Source organism: Carlito syrichta, unplaced genomic scaffold (genome assembly GCF_000164805.1).
Source record: "Carlito syrichta isolate Samal-C Ts95f unplaced genomic scaffold, Tarsius_syrichta-2.0.1 Scaffold304318, whole genome shotgun sequence".
NCBI lineage: Eukaryota > Metazoa > Chordata > Mammalia > Primates > Tarsiidae > Carlito > Carlito syrichta.
In genome coordinates, this window is record NW_007248414.1 from 483243 (window position 1) to 502678 (window position 19436).

A 19436-nucleotide genomic window follows, 5' to 3' on the forward strand; every position below is an offset into this window, starting at 1 on the left:
AGTACAGTGGTGCCCTCTCCTGTCAGCATAGTGAAGTCCACGTACTTCAGCAGGGTCTCGTTTTGCTGCTGGGGGAAAGGGTGAGTTCCCCTTTTTACCTCGTGATTTTATGGTTCTTTTTTGGTTTACAGGAATTTACATGTTATCTCTTGTCCTTGGTTTTCCCTTCACCATCTAATTGTCAAAAAGTACTCCTCCTGTCCTTTTTGCCTTTTTTCCTCCCCTAGAAGCCACGTGTTTCAAAGGAAGCCTCCTTTAAATTAAGTTTGTCCCTTTAAATGGTTTCCACCCCCTTTAAATAATACCTATTTAAATCCCTTTTCTGTCATCTATGCTGTAGGATCTTGCAGCTGGTCCAGTATTTTCAGATTCAGAGTAGATTTGCCTTGGTGATTGCTCCTAATAACTCTCAGAACCCTTTGCTTGCCCTCCTTTCCATTTTTCCCACCGTTTTTCCCAGTCTACCTCTGCTCCCCACAAAGTCTTGCAGCTGTGCAGTCATGGGTAGGAGTGCAAAAAACTGCACCCTGGAATTTGGTGACTTTTCTTTTTGTTACAGTTCTTTGCGGCTTCAACATTTTCTATCTTCAAGTTATGCAAGGAATATGGTTTTGCGCAGAATATACTTTTAATTTCTTGGTTTTTTCTTATTGTGTGGGAAGAAAATTTTGAGAGATAAGTAGCTATACAGCTGTCATTATCCTCAGATACTAAAAAATCTTACCTCCTCTAATTTTTAAAAAAGTTTGTGTAAGGTTGACATTATTTCTTTTGTAAATATCTGATAGAAAAATCATCATTGCCTGGAGTTTTCTTGGTGAATTTTTTTTTAAAATAATGAATATATTTCTTTAAAAGATATAGTTATTCAGTTTTTTCTATTTCTTTTTGAGTCGGTTTAAGTACATTACATCTTTAAAGAAATTTGTTCATACAATCTACATTTCCAAATGTATCTGCATAAAGAGGCTCATAATAGTCCCTAGTTCTCATTTTTGATGTTTATAAAATCTATAGCCATAACTCCTTTTACATTTCTTATATTAGTAATTTACGTTTTTCTGTTTTTTCCTTGATTAGTCTTGGTTATGGAGTATAAATTTCATTCATGTTTTCTAAGACCCATTTTGGCTTTTAAAATATTCTCTATTGTTTGTGGGCTTACTGTTGTTATTTCTTTGCTTCTATTTATCTTGAGTTTAATTTGTACTTATTTTTTTGATTTGGAGGTAAAAAATTAGATTTTGAATTTTAAACACTTCTTTCTAACATAGGTTTTTAAGGTTATAAGTTTCTCTCTAAGTAATTTAACTATTCTACCAATTGTGATATGTTGTGTTTTCATTAAGTTTGAAATAGTTTCTTCTTTGAACAAGGGGATATTTAGAAGTGTGCTGCTCACACAAACTTGGGAATTTTCTAAACATCTTTTTTTGGTTATGAATTTCTAATTTAATTTAGCAATAGTCAGAGAACATACTCTGTATAATTTAAATCTCTTGAAACATATTAAGACCTATTTTATGGCCCAGTATATGGTCTATCTTGGTGAATGTTCTATATTTATTTGAAAAAAAATGTACTCTGCTGTTGTTGGGTATGGTGGTTTACAAATGTCAATTAAGTCAATGTGGTTAATAGTATTGCTAAGATCTCTATGTCTCTATTGATATTTTGTATAGCTATTCTATCATTAGTGAGGGAGGGGTGTTGAAGTCTCCAACTATGTTTGTGGTTTTGTCTGTATTCTTCTTTAGTTCTTTCAAGTTTAGCACCATATATTTCAAATATCTGTTATCAGGTGTAAACACATCTTGGATTGTTATGTCTTCTCAGTGAATCCCCCTTTTTATCATGATGAGTGTCTCTTTTTATCTCCAGTAATACTTTAGGACTTGAAGTATACTTTGTCTAATACTAATATAGACAAGTCAGTTTTCTTATGCTTATTGTTTGCATTTGTTTCCTATTCTTTTATACTTTATCTGTGCCTTTAAGTTTAAAGGATGCTTCTTTTAGACATAGGTGAGTCTTTTTTTTTTTTTTTTTTTTTTTAAATCTGGACCGGTAATCTCTTCTATTAGTGTATTTGGTCCATTTACATTTAATGTAATTATTGATATGGTTGGGTTTAAGTCTATTGCTTTGTATTTTTTTCTTTTTAGTTTTCTGTTTTTGTTTGTTTTGTTTTAGTCTAATGTACTATTCCTGCATTATTTTGGGCTAATCAATATTTTTAAGCTATTGGTCTTTTAGCTCTACTCTTTCTACTAGTCCAAGCAGCTGGGCCAAAAACATAGATTATAACTTACCAAAGTCTACTTAGACTTAATAACATCACTTTGTACTTTCACTACATATCTGACACTTCTCACTTCTAATTATTATTTTGAAATTTCCTGCCTTAAAAAAGACTTTGTGACCTAACTATATCGATAATTACAAAATGCCAATGGACCAAACACTCCAGTTAAAAGGAAGAGACTACCAGACTGGGTTAAAAAGCAAGATCCAACTATAAGCTGTGTAAAATCTCTATTCTAGAAGGGAGTACCCTGACTGTAAGAGTATCAGAGAGATGGACTGAGGGGAGATGTGGAGAAGGTCGGTAAATCTCGGACACTGGGCTTAGAACAGGGCAAAACCTGAGTCCTCCAGGTAGTACACTCCACTGTGTTGCCTCAGTCTCCAAGGTGTGCTGGAATATCCCACTGAGTGTTCTGGCGTCTGGTCAGGTATTTTCCAAAAATCATTCCTTAGAAAGTGAGCCTAGGTCCTTCCGAGAAAGGTGAGGTGGCTACATATTTAGTTACTTTTCTCCAAACAGCAAAGACTCCCAAAGAGTATCTTGGTCTGATCCACACCCCCAACCCAGGGCATAGAGCAGGATTTCTTGCTTGGCATGGGGAGCAACACAAGAAAGTGAGGCAGAGAAGGCCAGAGTCAGACTGTGTGATAGTGAGTGAGCCACTTCACTTCTCTGAGCCACAGGTTCCTCATCTGCAATGGAAACTACAAAGCTGTTTCTGTGTGAATAGCTCCTGCTGGAGTTGTGCAGGGCAGCCACACAGCCATGGGCAGGGGCCCTGATACAGCCTCCTTTGCAGAGGTGTCATGAGCATTTCATGAGGTGGTGTATGAAAACAACTAGCCTAGTGCCTGGAAAATGACAGAGGAAGTCAATTATAGTACATCCATTCAATGGAATACTACACAGACATTAACAACTCATGAGAGAGGTCTCCTTTTACTGAGCAGTAAGTGCCTCATATTCACCGTAAATGGAAACATTTAACCTACATGTTACCAAGGATAATATGACCCAGTTTTGATGACCACATTTACAGTTACAGTAAGTCCCCTACATATAAACCTTCGAGTTACGAACTTTAATGATGCACACCTGCTTTTTTATGTGTTATTTCTCCCCACCAGGTGTCAGTATAGCCTGCTAAATACATACAGTACTGTATAGCTGATTGTGTTAGTTGGGTACCTAGGCTAACTTTGTTGAACTTCAAACAAATGGGACTTACAAATGCGTTCTCAGAATGGAACTCATTCGTAAGTTAGGAACTTCCTGTGGATATGCTTGAAAAATCCTAGCACTGTATTGGATTGGGACTGAAATAATTTTTCCTTTGTCAGTATTTCTGTATTTTACTATAATGAATATGCGTTCAATTTGAAATAAGAAAGTACTCTAACAAGATTTATTTTTAGGCTCTTTTCCTTTCTATGACTCTTCTTAGGGAATGCTCTGTAAAATGGAAATAATGACAAAACGCGGAAAAACAGCGCTGTATATATTCTATCTCGCCTAACACTGCGTGGTGGGAATCAGTGGGGCAAGGGGAACAACGTGAAGACAGAATCTACAGTATGCAGGGGAGTTCGGGAGGGAAGAGGTGTCAGGGAGGTGTCCCAGCGACACAGCATCCTGGATTATGGATGACGGTGGGGACACCTTCCGAATCCTTGAACCCAGGGGCTGAATAAGTCGAGGAGGGAGAACATATCTGCTTCATCATCACCATCACCCACGCCCGTCCCAGGCCTTCCTTTCCCATCCCCACCTTTGGCAAGCTTACCTGACTCTGCCACCTCGGCAATGGGAACCCCCTGCTCGTACGCCATGAAGCCCAGGACCGAGAAGATGGCGAAGCCGGCCACGAAACTGGTGCCGCTGTTCAGGCAGCAGAGCATGATGCAGTCCCTGTGGGAGGCAGCAGAGGCACTGGTGTCAGAGCGGACAGGACAGGCACACTGCGCGCGCGGTCTCCTCCTGAGCACCAGGAAGGGAGGGGCAGGTACAGAGAGCTTCACCATCTGAAGGAGCACTCGTGGCTCGGCAAGGTTAGGTGGCTGGCTCATGGCCACACAACTTCTCCTGCATTTCTAGAAGATAAGGTAGGTCACTCACCTAATGCACAGAGGGGGTGGGAAGGCAAGGAAACTGGTATGTGGGAAAACTCAGAACTAGTGAGAATATACTTGGAGGCAAACCAACACTCCTTCAAGTCCAGGTAGAAGAGAAAGCCCGAGAAAGCAAGAGAGGACTGTATTCCTGGGAGCTCAAAACAAGCAGGGCGGGAGAAGCCTCCTTGTGAGAAACGGCTGTGTCTCAGCCTGGGGAGCAATCTCAGAGCTCATCCCTGCAGCTCCCAAGAGGAGAAGGTTTGTTGCGATAACCCCCTGGCCAGGCTCTCTCCCAGGGGGCATCTGCCAGACCTCGCTGTTCAGTCCCTGCCCTGCTGCCGCCAGAGGGCAGCCCCTTCCAGGTGGGTCCCTGCTCGGAGAGATGTATCACAGCAGTGACTGTCCCCTGCTCTTGGGACGGACATGCCAGCATCAAGCAATGAGCCAGGAGACATCACACTATACATGATGATGCTTTCTTTGCCCAAGTGAAGAAGACGGTGCCCTCCAGTCCTGGCCTCCTACCTGGGCTGGAGTCTCACGTGGCCGAGTCAGGGAACTGGCATCGTACATCTCAGTCCCCGCGGTGCCTGCCCTGGGGCTCCTGGTGTATGATCGGCATCAAGGCCCCACTTTGCAGGGGTGGAGCTCCCAGGGGAGCCTGTGCAACCTCCTGCCAGAGGCACAAGCAGCCTCCACAGCATCCGAGTGGCAGGCTGCATCCATGCCAGGGCCCAAAGCTGGCCGCCTCTTCAGCACTGCTTTTCCCTGTTGGACAGCCACTCGTGGCCTAAAGCGCCAAGGACTTCCTCATGGTGGATTCATCCAAATCCACCTTCTCTGGTTAAGTTTTAGTTTTACTTTTCAAAACAGCTCAGTGCTCCTTCGGGTTTGGGAGACCTAAAGATCGTGGTTCTACCACCCCTTGAGTTTTTATTCTTTCAGAGAAACATCCCAGTTCCCTTACAATTCCTCATCCTGCTCATAATCTGTAATCCATTAAAGTGTGTCCAGCCTCTCTTCAGTAGTTACATCCAGGACTGCAGTCAAGAACAGAGTAGGACTCTCACCTCCTCTTCTCCTGACACCATACTTTTTGTAATGCGACCAGAGGTTACACTAATGTTGTTGGTGATGGTAACACCCTGCTGTCTTGTAATGACCCTAGGAATAAAAGGCACGGTGGACAAAGCGTTAGGTCAAGAGCCTTGGACTTCAATTCTCTCTGAAATACTTTATCTTTGAACCTGATCTCACTGGCTAGAAGACAAGGTGCTTGGTTAACAGGGTCTCTTGGACTTTGCGCTAGATCACATCATTTTTCAGCAAGTCGTCACTCCCTGACCTTCTTCCTTGGGGCTGAGTGCATGTCCCTGCCCCACTGACTGTGGACTTGGCCATGTGACTTGTTTTGGACAACAGAATGTTAGCAGATGTGACACAAACAGAGGCTTGAGATGTGCTCGCATGATTGGACTTGTCCCATGTCATTTCTGTGATTTTCCATGAGAAAAACCTCCCCAGGGGAGCTGCTGTCCCTTCAGCCTAGACCCCATGCAGCAGACTTGGGGCTGGCCTGGACCCTGGAGCTAAACCCATCCAGCCCACAGCCTGGAGGGTAGCCTCCCAGCTGACTGGCAGACATGAGCAGTAACAGCAATCACTGGCTGTGGGGAGTCTTGCCTGCAGGGCTGTTTGTTACACGGCATTACTGCAGCAGCGGATGACTGATACAGGTTGCCTTGAAGAACTCATCTGGCACTGTGAATGCCAGCTAGGCTAGAAGACCTGAGGATTTCGTGTACAAGTCTGATTTACCTCCGCTCAAAAAGAAACTCAGTGGAGCCCAGGTAAGGACAGACTTATTCTCAAGGCTGGGATAAATCCACCCCTCGGGGCCTGCTTCCTGGAGTCCAGGGCAAACGGACCTGATTTGATCAAACAGTGGGAAGTAAGAAGGAACTGGGGAACATCTCCATATTCTGGAACTCTCCCGAATCACCCTTTCAAGGCCTGTGGGTATATCCAGCCAGGCACTAGGTATCACTGAATTCTGAGGCTTGGGAGGTGAGTCTCACATTCAGGATTTCACAGTCAGTCCCTGGAGCTGGGGTGTGACTCCAGTTGTCCCAAAGCCCCGAGGCCCATACTCTTTCTAGGAACTAAACAAAAATAATACATCCTAAGAATTGAGACATCCAAACCTTGACTTTTGAAAATGATCTCTGGGCATTCACACGGGTATTGAAAAACAAGGTCCCTTGTTACAGAATCCCCATCTTCCTACAGAGGCCTCTCAAGTGACTTCCTTACACCACAGAGAGACAGATGGAGGGACAGAGAAGCTTTTGAGGGACCTGAGGTCCCTTCCAGTCCCGTGACCTGCCCCCTCCCCCTGGCCCCCAGTGCATCCATGCCTCCAAGCAGAGGGAGCTTAGTGGTCTGTCTTCTGAAGGAAGGATTTTCCCTGTCTGGTTTGCTCCATTCCTGTCCCTCTAATTCCTTCCCCCATGCCCACATCTAGGTGAAAGCCTTATGTAACGGTGCTTTGAAGTCAGCAGGAGCCGAGCTGGGCTTTTAAGACCTCCAGAAGCTATTATGGTGTCAGGAGAGGGAGCACTAATTCACTCTGTCTTAGTCAGGACGACCCACTTGCGGAATAATCTGGACACTGGAATGAAATGAATCTTCTGATGCTGCAGTGTCACCGAGGGGACTTGCTTTCTCCTGCTGGTGGGAGAGGGAACAAAACCCTGCCTGCTGGATGGGGCCGCAGAAGGGACTCACAGCAGACAGCATCCATCACCACGCACACAGTGGGGCAAAAGGCGGCCACTGACCCAGACATGGGCTGGAAAAAAGGCTGTTGTGACCAAATCCTTACAGCTTCAGGAGCAGGGAAAGAACTGGCCAGCCCTGGTAGTGAGGAATAGAGGGCCAGGAGGCAGAAGGCCTCGGTGAAAAGGCACACGCCATCACTGGCAACGTGAACACGAGCAAGGACGTAGCCTGCATGGCCGTTGTGTTCTTGTCTGTGTCCCACCTCCTTGCTGGTAAGCCAGCACTCAGCTGAGTCCGAGGGATACAGTGGACAACAAGTGCACCCAGCCTGTGTCCTCAGGTTACTGACAGCTTAGCTAGAGGCGACAACGACCGAGTGATTTCTGCACTGCCCTGTTCGGGGGGGGCCCCGCATCGACTGCCAGCTCCTGATGGGGTGGCCGCTATACACAGACAGCCTCTGCAGTATCCCAAGGGGTCAGACTCGCCTAGCCTGAACACCTGCCTTGCCATCCCAGGGCCTGGCTTTTCCTGCCCATGGTTTACATTTGGGACAGTGGCTGACAGGGGGCTCTACCTCCCGTGCCCCAGACTACATCTTCTGGCTAAGCCTGGAAGCCTCCTTACAGGTCCAGTCATACTCAACTACTTCTCACCAGAAGACCCCATGGGGAAGTCAGCAGAACAACAGAACTCACGCCCAATGGCATGCTGGATTCTTTTCTTTTCAGCCTCTTGGACTTACCCACTTTTAACTTTCTCAGTGCCTCAGTTTCCTCAAATTACTAACTCTATGGACAGTGCCATTGCTGTCTGTCTCTCCCATGGCACTGATCCCAGTGCCTCATGCTCAGATACACAGTAAACATTGCCAGCTTAAGCCACGAATGATGACATGATCACTAACCCGGCTTTTGGAAAGGAGGAACAGAGAGCCCAGGGATGGACATGGAGGGACACTGGTCTGACTCCAGACACTGCTGCATCCAGCTGGGGACCATCTCCACAAGTTTCACGTTGCCCATCTCAAAGGTGGGGTTACGTGGGAGCAACCGTATCATGCACAGTCGTCCTTTCAAACACACGGTGCCACTTGACCTGCCCAATGACCGCACGACGTGGCTGTGGATTCCTGTCCCACCAGTGGAGTGTGACATGACCCTCCTGTGTACCCTCGCCTACACTGCCTAGGTATTCATTTTGAGACCACTGACAATTCGCTAATGGTCTAACAGATAATATACGTCGTTATTTTAAGAATGTGTTGCTTATTTTTCTACTGGTGTTTTAGTGTGTTTCACATCAATCTGTTGATCTGTTTGTATTCTTTATATATGATGAATACAGACCCCTTGATTATCATATTATATGTTGTTAGCATGCCTTTTGATTTTGCAGGCAATTTTCAGATTTTACTTGGAGACTAAGTAGGTAGATGGTATTTGTTATTAACTTGATTTTAAATTACAAAAACAAAAGCAATATTATTCAGAGTTAAACAACCCACTTAAATGGTTCAGGAGGTTCAACTGGGAAAAAGTCAACCTTCCTACCACTGACTTCCTGCTTCTGCCCTGTAGAACTGGCTATTTGGAACAGTTTTCTATGTTTCCAGAAATTCAGAAGTTCTAGATTTTTATGTGAACCAATCTGTCACACAGTTCCTTTGTGGTTTAATTATTTTTGATGTTTTCTACATTTTCTCCCTATTCTGAGATTAATGTTTTATTCCCAGTTATAGGATGGTTTCCTTTAAAAAAAAAATTTAATGTTTTCATCAATCTGACACTGATTATCATAAGCATATGGATGAGATATGAGGATCTAACTCGATCATCTCCCCTAAATACTTACCCTATCTCAGACTCATCTGGTGGAAACCCCTTCCTGTCTCAACTCATCTGTGGTCGGGGATGGTTTCTCTGTCATTATTCCACAGTCTTATCCCAATTAAGGAGCTCTCAGACTCTAAAGAAGAGATGCACTGTCTGTCTATCATGAAATAGTCATCTACTGTATACCAGCACTGAGTTCAGGGGTGCAGACACCTCAACAGACAGCCCATCATCCTAGACTATCACTCCCTACATGCCATACCGTGTGACCTTGGGCAAGTCCCCTGCTCTCTGTGGGTCTCAGCCTTCCTGTGGAGCTCAGGCCACAGGCACAAGAGACCAGATGGCGAGGAACAGACACCCTCGGGCTCGCTTCCCTACCTGGCCGCTCCAAGCCCTGGTGAGGCCAGAGAGGCAGTTCAGACTGAGTGGCAAGGCTTGCACTGGCCCCTGGTGGGGCAGGTGAGGACCCTGCAGTCAGGTGAGAAAGGGCAGGAAGCAGCAGAAGGACAAAGTCCTTGGTGTATGCATTAGCTGTGTGACCTGAGGCAAGTCACTTGTTCACCCTGGGACACATATTTATTGTGCACAGTGGCACGGAGACACGAATGAGATTCCAGGGGTGGATGTGCTTTGCAGCCTGGAATGGACTCTGATTACACTGGTTATTTTCCCAGCTCCTCTGGTGACCCACTCTTTGACCCTTGGGTAGCGGGAGATAGCCCACCTGTCTATTCCGGGGACTTTGCAAGGTGGACAGATGAACATAAACTGGCCCGGCAGTATGGAGGGCTCTTGGGGTGTGTAGAGAACTGGCAGGGTCTGGGGAAATGCTCACCTGTAGCAGTTGTTGTTATAATTGTTATAACTTCCCAGAGCAGTCAGACAGCCCAGACAGATGGCATAGGAGAAAAAGATTTGCGTTCCAGCATCTACCCAGACCTGTAGGAAGGCACAAAGACGTTGGCATAAAGAGAAGTCAGATGTGTGGTGAGAGGGTGGTACTGGTCTCCGAAATCCCCCCCCACACCCTAACCCCCCAAAATACTCCACAAAGAGATAATCAAGCTTCCTAACCTCTCAGGACCACTCTTTAAAGAAGTTCTATTCTCAGGAACCACTTGATTAAATACAAATATGCTCAATTAATTCCAGAATTTGCCAGAGGTTATGAATAATAGCTCACTGAATAGCAAGAATTTGGATGTTTAGGACCCTGGCCTCAGCTGTGGCTTGCAAAAGTTACTTAACCTCTCTGAGGCGTAGTTTCCTCATTTGCAAAGTAGGGAAGAAACTTTCCTGTCAGGACTGTGGTAAGAGTTCATATAATATGGAGCATAAGCCCCTGGGGACCCAGTGCCTGTCTACAGGGTAAGTCCTGTTTCTGCCAGAACAGATGCTTTCTTTTCCCTGTGATAAAGATTACCATGGGAAAACTGTCACAAGAGTCTGTCCAGGCAGGATGCATTTGCCTCAGAGACCTGGGCAGAAGAGGGGAGGGAAGGGGATGAGTGAGGGAGGCCTACCAAGTCCTATCACCTTTCAAAATAGAGCACCCCCTTTAGGCTTCCACAATCTCAGTCCCCAGGCACCCCTTTGACAAAACTGCTGTGGACAGCAAGCCACACACAGGAGAATGACAGCGGTTTCTCGAACACGTCCCTCAGGGCTCACTTTGAGTCCGGCCCCTAGAAGCTACCAAGGAAAATCTGCAGCTCCAACCCAAATGCAGCTGACGAGACTCACACTTGGGCATCAAGTGCCATCTAGAGAGCAGGCCTTGGCACTAAGTATATAAATATAGAGAAAACATCTTCTGCTCAAGTCGACGACGCATGGGCACCTTGCCGAGCCCTTCACGCTCTGCCGCTCTCACATATTCATGGCAAGCCTGTGCCGTAGGTGCTATTATTAGCTCCCTTTAACATCGGCGGAGGAAGGAAGAGGTTGAGTAAGGTGACCCAGACCACACCACTGGGAAGTGGCAGATGCAAGATCATGGGGACCTGTCCCCGTACTGATGCCATCTTCATCAGTACCAGAATTTCATGGTCAGAATCAGCCTCAGAAGTCTTCTGGTGTAACCTCTCTCCCAACACAGCACTCTCTTCCGAGTACTCCTGACGATTCCGAACTGTCTCTGCTTGATTACCACCAGTGACAGGGAGGAACTCACTATTTTATGACACAGCTCCTTTTTTTCTTTAGAGAGCTCTATTAGAACATTTCTTAAAATGAGAACTCCTCCAAAGACATGCCCCCCTCCCCACCCCCAAGTCAATGCTTATCTCTTGCAGGTAATTTTCCTCGCAGTCTGCCCTTTGAGCACATCAACACTAAAATGGCCATCTGCTGTCTTGTCTGCTCAGCCTCCATCTCTCCTTTTTGGATAACAACACCTCAGTTTTCCTTGGGAAGCCAACTCTTCCCCACTCAGAGGTAGATTCAGAGATGGTTACATGACCCAGGCCTGGCCAATCAAAGCGTTTCTCTTGGTCTCAGGGATTGCTTCAGGGATGAGTACATAATGCAAGTCAAGCCAATGAAACTCAATCCTGGGAATTTTACTGGAGCGTTTGCAAATAGGACACCCTTTTTTTTTTTTTTTTTTGCTGTGGGTATAAAGCGTGTAACTGGTAGAGGCCATCACTGACCATGAGGGAAAAGCCTGCCTGAGAATAAAGCCAACATGGAGGAAACAAGAGTCTAGAGCAAAGGCAGATATTGTTGATATGACTTGAGTCCCTGGATCCAGTCATCCCTGAAATCAGACCTACCCTAGAACATTCCATTTCAGAAGTCTAAAAATTCTTATTTTACTTAAGTCACTTTGAATTGAATTTCCCTCACTTCAAAGATAAAGAATTCCAACTAATAGCAACATTCAGCTCTTAGAAATATACATATCCCAGAGGGTATAAACCGATATCCTCCAACCAGTCCTGATTACTGATGGACCAGCATTTATTGAGCACCTTCTGTGTGCAGAACCCTGTGTCAGATTCTGAAAAAGGTACCATGCAATTATATACAGCACTTCATCTCTGTCCTTACGTGAGCAAAACAAGGTGCCCAGTGCCTAGGAGAGGGAGATGAGGGGGATCAGTAACCTGTGCTAGGGCAATCAGAGAAGACTGCCTGGACAAGGCATGCCTTTTAAGATTGGAGAAGAGACAAAAGAGGGCATGTTGGGCCCTAAGGTTCATATGAGAGGCAATATATTCTCTGATGACTTTTCCATTTTGCTCCCCTACCTCTGGGGGAAAAGTCTATCATTTTATTTTGCTGGTCACCATTAAATCAGCACCTTGATACAATACCCTTAGTCCTCCCCTTTCTGACACTGTCTGCTGGCTCCCTACTAAGGAATACTGAAGTTAGTTAGTAGGCTCTATTTCTTTTTCCTCCCTGTCCTCTAGCTTTTAACTTGAAGAAACATTCATTTGCTTTCAATTTTCAGTCAATCTGGAATACTTATTCTACTTTTTCATGTACAGGCTCCCCATTTTCTTCTAATTTTTAATACTTGGACTACACCCATATTATCAGAACACACAACGATTACATTTTATTCTCTTTGTCTGTATGCCCAACAGGTTTTTTTCTGCTCTTCTTAAAGTCCAATAGTTTTATTAGAACATGTCTTCATGTTTACTATTCTGGGTTGATATTCCCAGGCTCTTGGTGTACTTCTTCAAGATGTAAGTTCAAATCTTCTCATTTATTTCAGGAGGCATTTAAAAAAAAACATATTATATTATCTCCATTATAGTATGCATGCACTTATTTATTGATAGAGATGGAGTTTCATTATGTTGCCCAGGCTGGAGTGCAGTGGCTAGTCACAGATGCAACCACAGTTCACTGTAGCCTTAAATTCCTGGTCTCAAGTAATCCTCCTGCCTCAGCTTCCCAAGTAGCTGGGACTACAGGTATGTGCCACAATGCCATAATTTAGTGTGAATTATATAGGTGATTATGTATTTAATGTGTACCCCCAGTCCTTATGTTAATACCTTTCCAGTCAATTTGGTTATCTGTAGCTTGAGCTCTAGTAAATTCCTCTGGAAACCTTCATGGGAAATAATATTTTCTGGGTCCTTTCATGTTTGTACTAGTGGTTCTCATACTTGAAAGTCAACTTGGTTGTATATAAAATCCTTGGTTCTCCTTTTCTTTTCCTGAGTATCTTGAACATATTGCTTAGTTGTCTTCTGGTACACAGGCTGCTGTAGAGAAATCTGATGCCAAGCTAACTTGCTTCCCCTGATGTCAAGCACTTATTCTCTTTGGATGTCCAACTGTTTTTTTTTTTTTTCCTGCTCTCCATATAATTCAATAGTTTTATTGGAACTTGTCTTAATGTTTACTATTCTGGGTTGATTTCCCAGGCTCATGGTGAACTTCTTCAAGATGCAAGTTCAAATCTTATTTATTTCAGGAGATATTTTTTTAAAAACAACATTGAATCATTGTTTTTAGTATTTATTCTCTTGCATTGTTTTTGGTTCTTTTCTGGGGAATTGTATGTACGTTGGATCTTATTTTTCCATCGTCTATACCTGTCACTTTCTTCTTGCATTCTTTAAAAGTCTTTGTTAATTTCTGTCTGACTTTAATTTTTTTATTTTCTTCCTTTCCATACTCCATTTACCTTATGATATTGTCTGTGGTCTCTAGTCTCCCTTTTATTCCTTCAACTTAGTTTTTTTTTTTCTGAAGTAGTTTTCCTTTAGTAAGTTGTCCTTCCTGTCAGCGCTCTTTTGAAATGTTCTTTTTGTCTAACAAGCTCATTTATGCTGTGAGTCTCATAGCATCCATTGGTTTCTTAATTTATTTTAGCTTGTTTCAAAATTTTAAGTTTCAGTATTCAGTTGTTTTGCAGATCTGTTTTGTGGAATGCATTCATTTTCTATAGGGACATTATTCTCATAATTCTTTTTCTTACAATAGCTTTGTATGGGATTTGATCACAATCCTCTTCTGCTGCTCAGTATAGGTGAAATGTGTTTTCCTGTATTCTTAGGAAAGAATTCTCTTGTGTAGAGAAATGAGGATGGTGCAGGGTAGATTTTCCAGACCTGCAGTTCTTGGATTCCCGCTTCTGTTATTACCAAAAATTCTTTAGAACTTTAGCCATATAGATAGTATTTTCTGAAATTGTTGTTCTCTAGTCCCTTCATCCAATCTTCTCCTTTCATTTCCTCTAGTGTCTCTCTTCTGCTCAATTTAGATTCAGCTTCCAGTAAATTCTTTGTAACGTGGGGTTCTCTCTGGTGAGGGAGCCTCAGTTGGCTGGTACCTATAGAGCTCACAGGGCCCGGAGCTCTGCCCAAACTTCCTGCAATCCTCCCCCACTCACCTGCAACTGGGAGCCTGCAGAGACTCCTAGTTTTGGCTGATGTTCTCTGATAAGTCCACCAAGCTTCTACTCCCAGATAGAGCCCTCTCCCAGTAGAGCTTTCTGGGTTTCCTGGTGCTCAATCTTCAGAATTCCCCTTGCCTTCATTTTAATCTCATCCTGCAAAATTGACATCATGCAGATATTACTGCTGTTGGCGTCTGTCATCTGTTCATATTTTCTGGTTCATGGAGTAACCTAGTTATGCTAAAGGTGCTGTCCACAGGTGGTGGTGGTGGTTGTTTATTTCACTGTTTGGGTGAGGAAATTCCAGGAAAATAAGACTTTTTTTTTCCCTTCTGTTGCCATCTTATCTCCTCAGTTCTCAGGAAACCCTTGGAGGGCAAATTAAAAAAAGATTTGTCTTGTCTGGAAGTGAGAGATGAATACCCAGATTTGAGCAATATGGTGGATAGGAGTGCCACTTTAGAGGATGCCCCACTCCTTTAAAGAGTGGTTGGAGGTATAAAGTGGGGAAATGGGTAAACATCAATCTGGAGAAGGGATGTGTAGAGAAGAGACATCAGGTGAGAGGTTCAGGTGGAAAGTCTAGGACTATGTGTGGAGGTCTGGGCTACAGACACAGATTTGGAAGTCATCAGGATTTGGGCAGTAACAACTAAAATGTTCACCACTGGCCTCTTCTATTTTTCATATTTGGGAAACCCATGTTGATATCAACTTTTCTGCTGAGACACATGCTCGTTGGGCATGCCAGAATCTGGGAGTGTTCGGGATTGGATTGATCAAAAAACAGTACCATGAAGAACCATGGAATGTTTTCGCACAGAGTCTGCATCATTAGCATCCTAGACTGTTAATAACTGAGGGGTGTGTGTGTGTGTGTGTGTGTGTGTGTGTTCTTACACATGTCTGTGGTTGTAAAAATGCAACAGCGCCCCAATTGTCAGACTTGTCCCTCAGTCTGGATCATATAATAAACCTCAAAGTCTCAGTGGTTTACTGCTTTTTATTTCTCACCCGCACAAAGCCCAATGTCAACTGTAAAAGGGGCTCTCTTCCATCCAGTGCCCAATGATTTAGTGATATAAACCTTTCTCCCCCATTGTGATACCGCTATCTCCATATAACCTTCCTGCACAACCTGTGAGGCAGCAGGACAGAGAAGTGGAGGTGTGTTGTTTTTAGGGTCAGGTCTGACGGTTGCTTATATCACTTCTGCCTACATGTCACTGACCAGACCCAAGTGACTTGGTTCCAACCTAAAGGCAAGGAAGTCTAGGAAATATAGAATTCTCATTTACTCAGGAAGAGAAAGAATAAATGACAGGTGAGCACAGTATTGTCTCTGCTAAGGCATTATCCCATCTATTTCACCTAAGGTTACTTCTTTCAACAAAGAATTCCACAAATACAGAGGGATCACACAAAATCATAGTGGCCATTGGAACAGGCTGGTAGAACCCTCATGACCCTTTCAGCAGTTTGCTAGTGCCTTAAGGATTGGAAAACTTTGAGTTAACATTTGCTGAAACCTACTGTGTACACGAGGCTTTTGTGGACACGATCTCATCATCTGCATAATGATCTTACTGGTAAGTATTATCACCTCCATTTTTTACAGAAGAAGAAAGGGATCTGTGAAAGGTCAAACAGCTCATAAGCGAGAGAGCCAGGTTGGAACCAGGGTGTTCTGGTTCCACACTTCACAGACAAAAGTCAGGGCCTCCTGGTCTGTTTTGTGTGGATCTGGAGTTTCGGCTGGGATTTAAATGGCTTGGTGGCTGTCAAGTCAAACAGAACAAAGGCAACCCCACCCCACTGAAAGGAAGACCAGGCAACTGAGCACCATTGACCACATCTCCCAGGACACTACAAAGGGAGCAGCTCAGTGGAGAAAGGGCTTCCTATTTCTCAACACAATTTGAAGGGAAAATAGTCTCGACAAAACAACCCTAAGGAAGCTGGGGCAGCATCCGAGAAAGGGATCACTCCCCATGTTCTGTGGCAATGAATGAGGGGCGTTCTGGCAGTGTGGCTGTGGGCGGTTTGCATTCTGAGGTCTGGAGGACAGATTTGCATGGGAACAGGTTGCGCGCTCTGGGGCAACCTCACTCCTTTGGAGCGACTGGTTCCGATGAGCCCCAGTGCACAGTAGGCACAGGGAGCAAGGACCAGGGTGTCACCTGCCTTCCCAAGGAGGCCCCAGCACAAGGTTGCAAGGCATAGGTCCTCAATGGTGTTTGCTAGGAGAAACAAGGAAGGAGGGACGGGCCAGGACAAATTCTTCCCTACCTACACTCAGAAGCTCCATTTGTCATGACGATGCTCAGTTGATGCTGCCCCGGTTCACAGGGACAGCACTTCACAGTTTATCAGACCGCACATCCTATATCCTGCGTGTCCTGCACATTGCTCTGAGGCAAGCATCGCCATCCCCAGGTCAAAGACAGGCGGGTGGGTGGAAACACGCTGGTCCTTTCCACACATGCCCCCTTTATCCCTGCAAACGGAATGTCTAATTTTTCAGTTGTTTTGGGGGAAAAGCTTCAGGTTTTTTTCCTGCCTCTTGGAGAGAAGTGACTTACCCAGTCGGGGAGATCGGGGAGAGGGTTATAGTGCATATGTAGGTAGCACCCTCTTCTCTCACACACAGAAGAAGAAATAAGGTAATATATGTGAAGCAAACCTTTAGCACCATCCTAGCCCTCAAAGAACACTGAAAAATACCACCGGGAATGCTTAGAAACCCAGACAGGAGCTCTAGTGAACAGCAGGTGTGCAGTTGACAACCAGTCCTCCCTAGGATATCCCACCAATCAAACATCTGGAGAAAACAAAGATGCCTCCTCCCCCTTTCCCACCATAAACACGCAGTGTCCACCATGTGCTAGGCCCAAGTTCTAGGAGCAGAGGCTGCAGCCGTCCTCAAAGTGTCTGCCTTCCAGGAACGCACATCTAGTGGGAGATAGGCAGCAGGGGAGGACAGGCAAGCTCTTGTCCAACACTGGTGGGGAGGGGGGAGGTGAGGTCAGCAGGGCGGAAGGGGCCTGGGGCCAGCCCGCCCATGAAGGTGCAGCCTCCGCCCCAGGAGCTGAACCGGAGCAGACGGCGTGACGGTCTGCAGTGTCTAAGGCAGCACGGATGGCAGAAGGAAGCTCCCCAGAAACGTCAGCCCAGAAGGGTGCGCCTCTGCTTGTCACCAAAGCCGGCGCCCATGGGTAGTCCTGCCATGTCTGTGTCTGCGCCCTAGAGTTGTCTAGTGTTTGTTGTGCTGATGCCTGAGGTCTTGGACAAATGTAGCCCTAGGCTGTCCTGCTGTGAAAGCACCAATCAGAGGAGGCATATGAGGATGGTGATGCTAATAGCACAATGACACCGACTGACCTTTATTAGTACCTGTGACATCCCAGGGGCTGTGCGAAGTACCGTATAGGTATCAACCTTACCTCATCTGCACCATTAAAGTTGGTGCTGTTTTTATACCCTTGCTAGGGGTGAACAAACTAGGGGACATGACTTCTCCATTGAGCTTTAGAGAAATGTACACACTGGCCAGGGCGAGGAGTCACGTGGGTCTTAGGAACAAGTGAATCTGCTAACTGCCTTGGCAGCTGGCCTGACCCTAGGGGGAGGCACTGAGGTACCACACAAAAGCAGACTAAGGTAAACGAGGCAGCCATGGTCAGGATCCTCACTCGAGCGTCCAAGGGACTTAATGAAAAGGGCGAAAGTTTTGGGGTCAGCAGACCCAGCTTGGGAGTCCTGCAGTCAGCAGACCCCACTTATTGCTGTGCAACCCTGAGCAAGTTACTTCACCTCTCTGAGCCTCGACTTCCTCGCCCATGAAAGAAAGATAAAGCTATAATAAATGTAGGGTGGGTAGTGGGGTACCTGGTACCACCCCCTAGTCTGTTTTCTTTTGGTGGCTGATGCTTCTCCAGGAAAAAACAAACTGAAAACAAGCTCCCATATCCTTCCAATATCCCAGCGTCCCTCCTCACCAGGTGAGCTCACCAGATTTCCAAGAAGCACCAAATGCTGCAGGTACCTGTCCTTAAAGCACACATCCCTACCTTTAGGGCTGCCAACACAGGTCCCACGGGGACGGATGTCAACAGCCAACTTTCTGTCGTTCCCAGGCTCCCCACTGTCCCAACACCTGGCCTAGTAGACGTGTGCACACCGCCAGGCCCAACAGCACATGCCACGCTGGGCTCTCGGTGCCCGAAGCCAGGATGGGGCTTGGTGGCCCTCCAGGGGGACTCATGACCCGCAGCCTTTTCCTCCTCTAACATTTTCCTTTCAAACAGATAGCCACATGTGCACGTGTGTGCACACACACACACACACACACACACAATTTTTGTGACTGGAGCCTTCGATTGAGGCAAAAACGAAACTTATATGGCCCGGCAGAAAATGGCTGAATTAAGCTCTTTCTTTTTGCCTTTTATATTGGTAAGGATTCTCAAAAGATTAAAAGTAGGTTAGGAGAATAATCAAACAGCTGTGTTTCCAGTGTGTACCTGACAACGGCTTTTGTAGAAGTGAATAATGACATGAAAATCACTTCCTTCCCACCTCTTTCTCAGCCTCCTCTGGGTTGCTAGGCGCCCTCGCTCCCTCTTTAGCTAATGCCACATACAGAAGCTGATGAATACAGTATGGCCATTATGAGGCAAGGGGAGTCCCGGAGAAGGATTCAAATGCTCCCTCCCTGGTGGATTCAGTGTGGGGAGAGGGCTTGGGGAGAGGCGACTCCGGGCATATTTAAATGCTAATGTGCTGGGCAGGCGGGCAGGGCCAGTGGGAACAGCAGTGGGAAGGGGCTGAGGCTCTTGGCCTGGAAGCCCAACTGGGAAGCATGTTCTGCAGCCTTGTGCCCCGGAGCCAAGCCCTTCCCTGGGCAGCCGGCCCTGGTGCTGACCGTGGCCCTGCCAGTAAAGTGTCACTGGGTTGAAGGGTTGCACCACGGGCGGTGAGGAGGAGTCGTTCAGCTCTGTGCAGGGGAGTTTGGGTGTGCAGGCTGACCCCAG

General features: G+C 45.7%; 1 protein-coding gene across 1 annotated transcript in view; it reads right to left on the minus strand.

Annotated features, from left to right (window-relative positions):
• SLC6A11 (solute carrier family 6 member 11) overlaps window positions 1-19436 on the minus strand; it is a 118979-nt gene that overhangs the window by 20917 nt on the left and 78626 nt on the right. The window contains exons 6-7 of the mRNA XM_021713166.1: window positions 9874-9977; window positions 4092-4216 (exon numbers count right to left, since the gene is read on the minus strand). Of these exons, the coding sequence (XP_021568841.1) occupies window positions 4092-4216; window positions 9874-9977 (229 nt within the window). The remainder of the gene's footprint in view (window positions 1-4091; window positions 4217-9873; window positions 9978-19436) is intronic.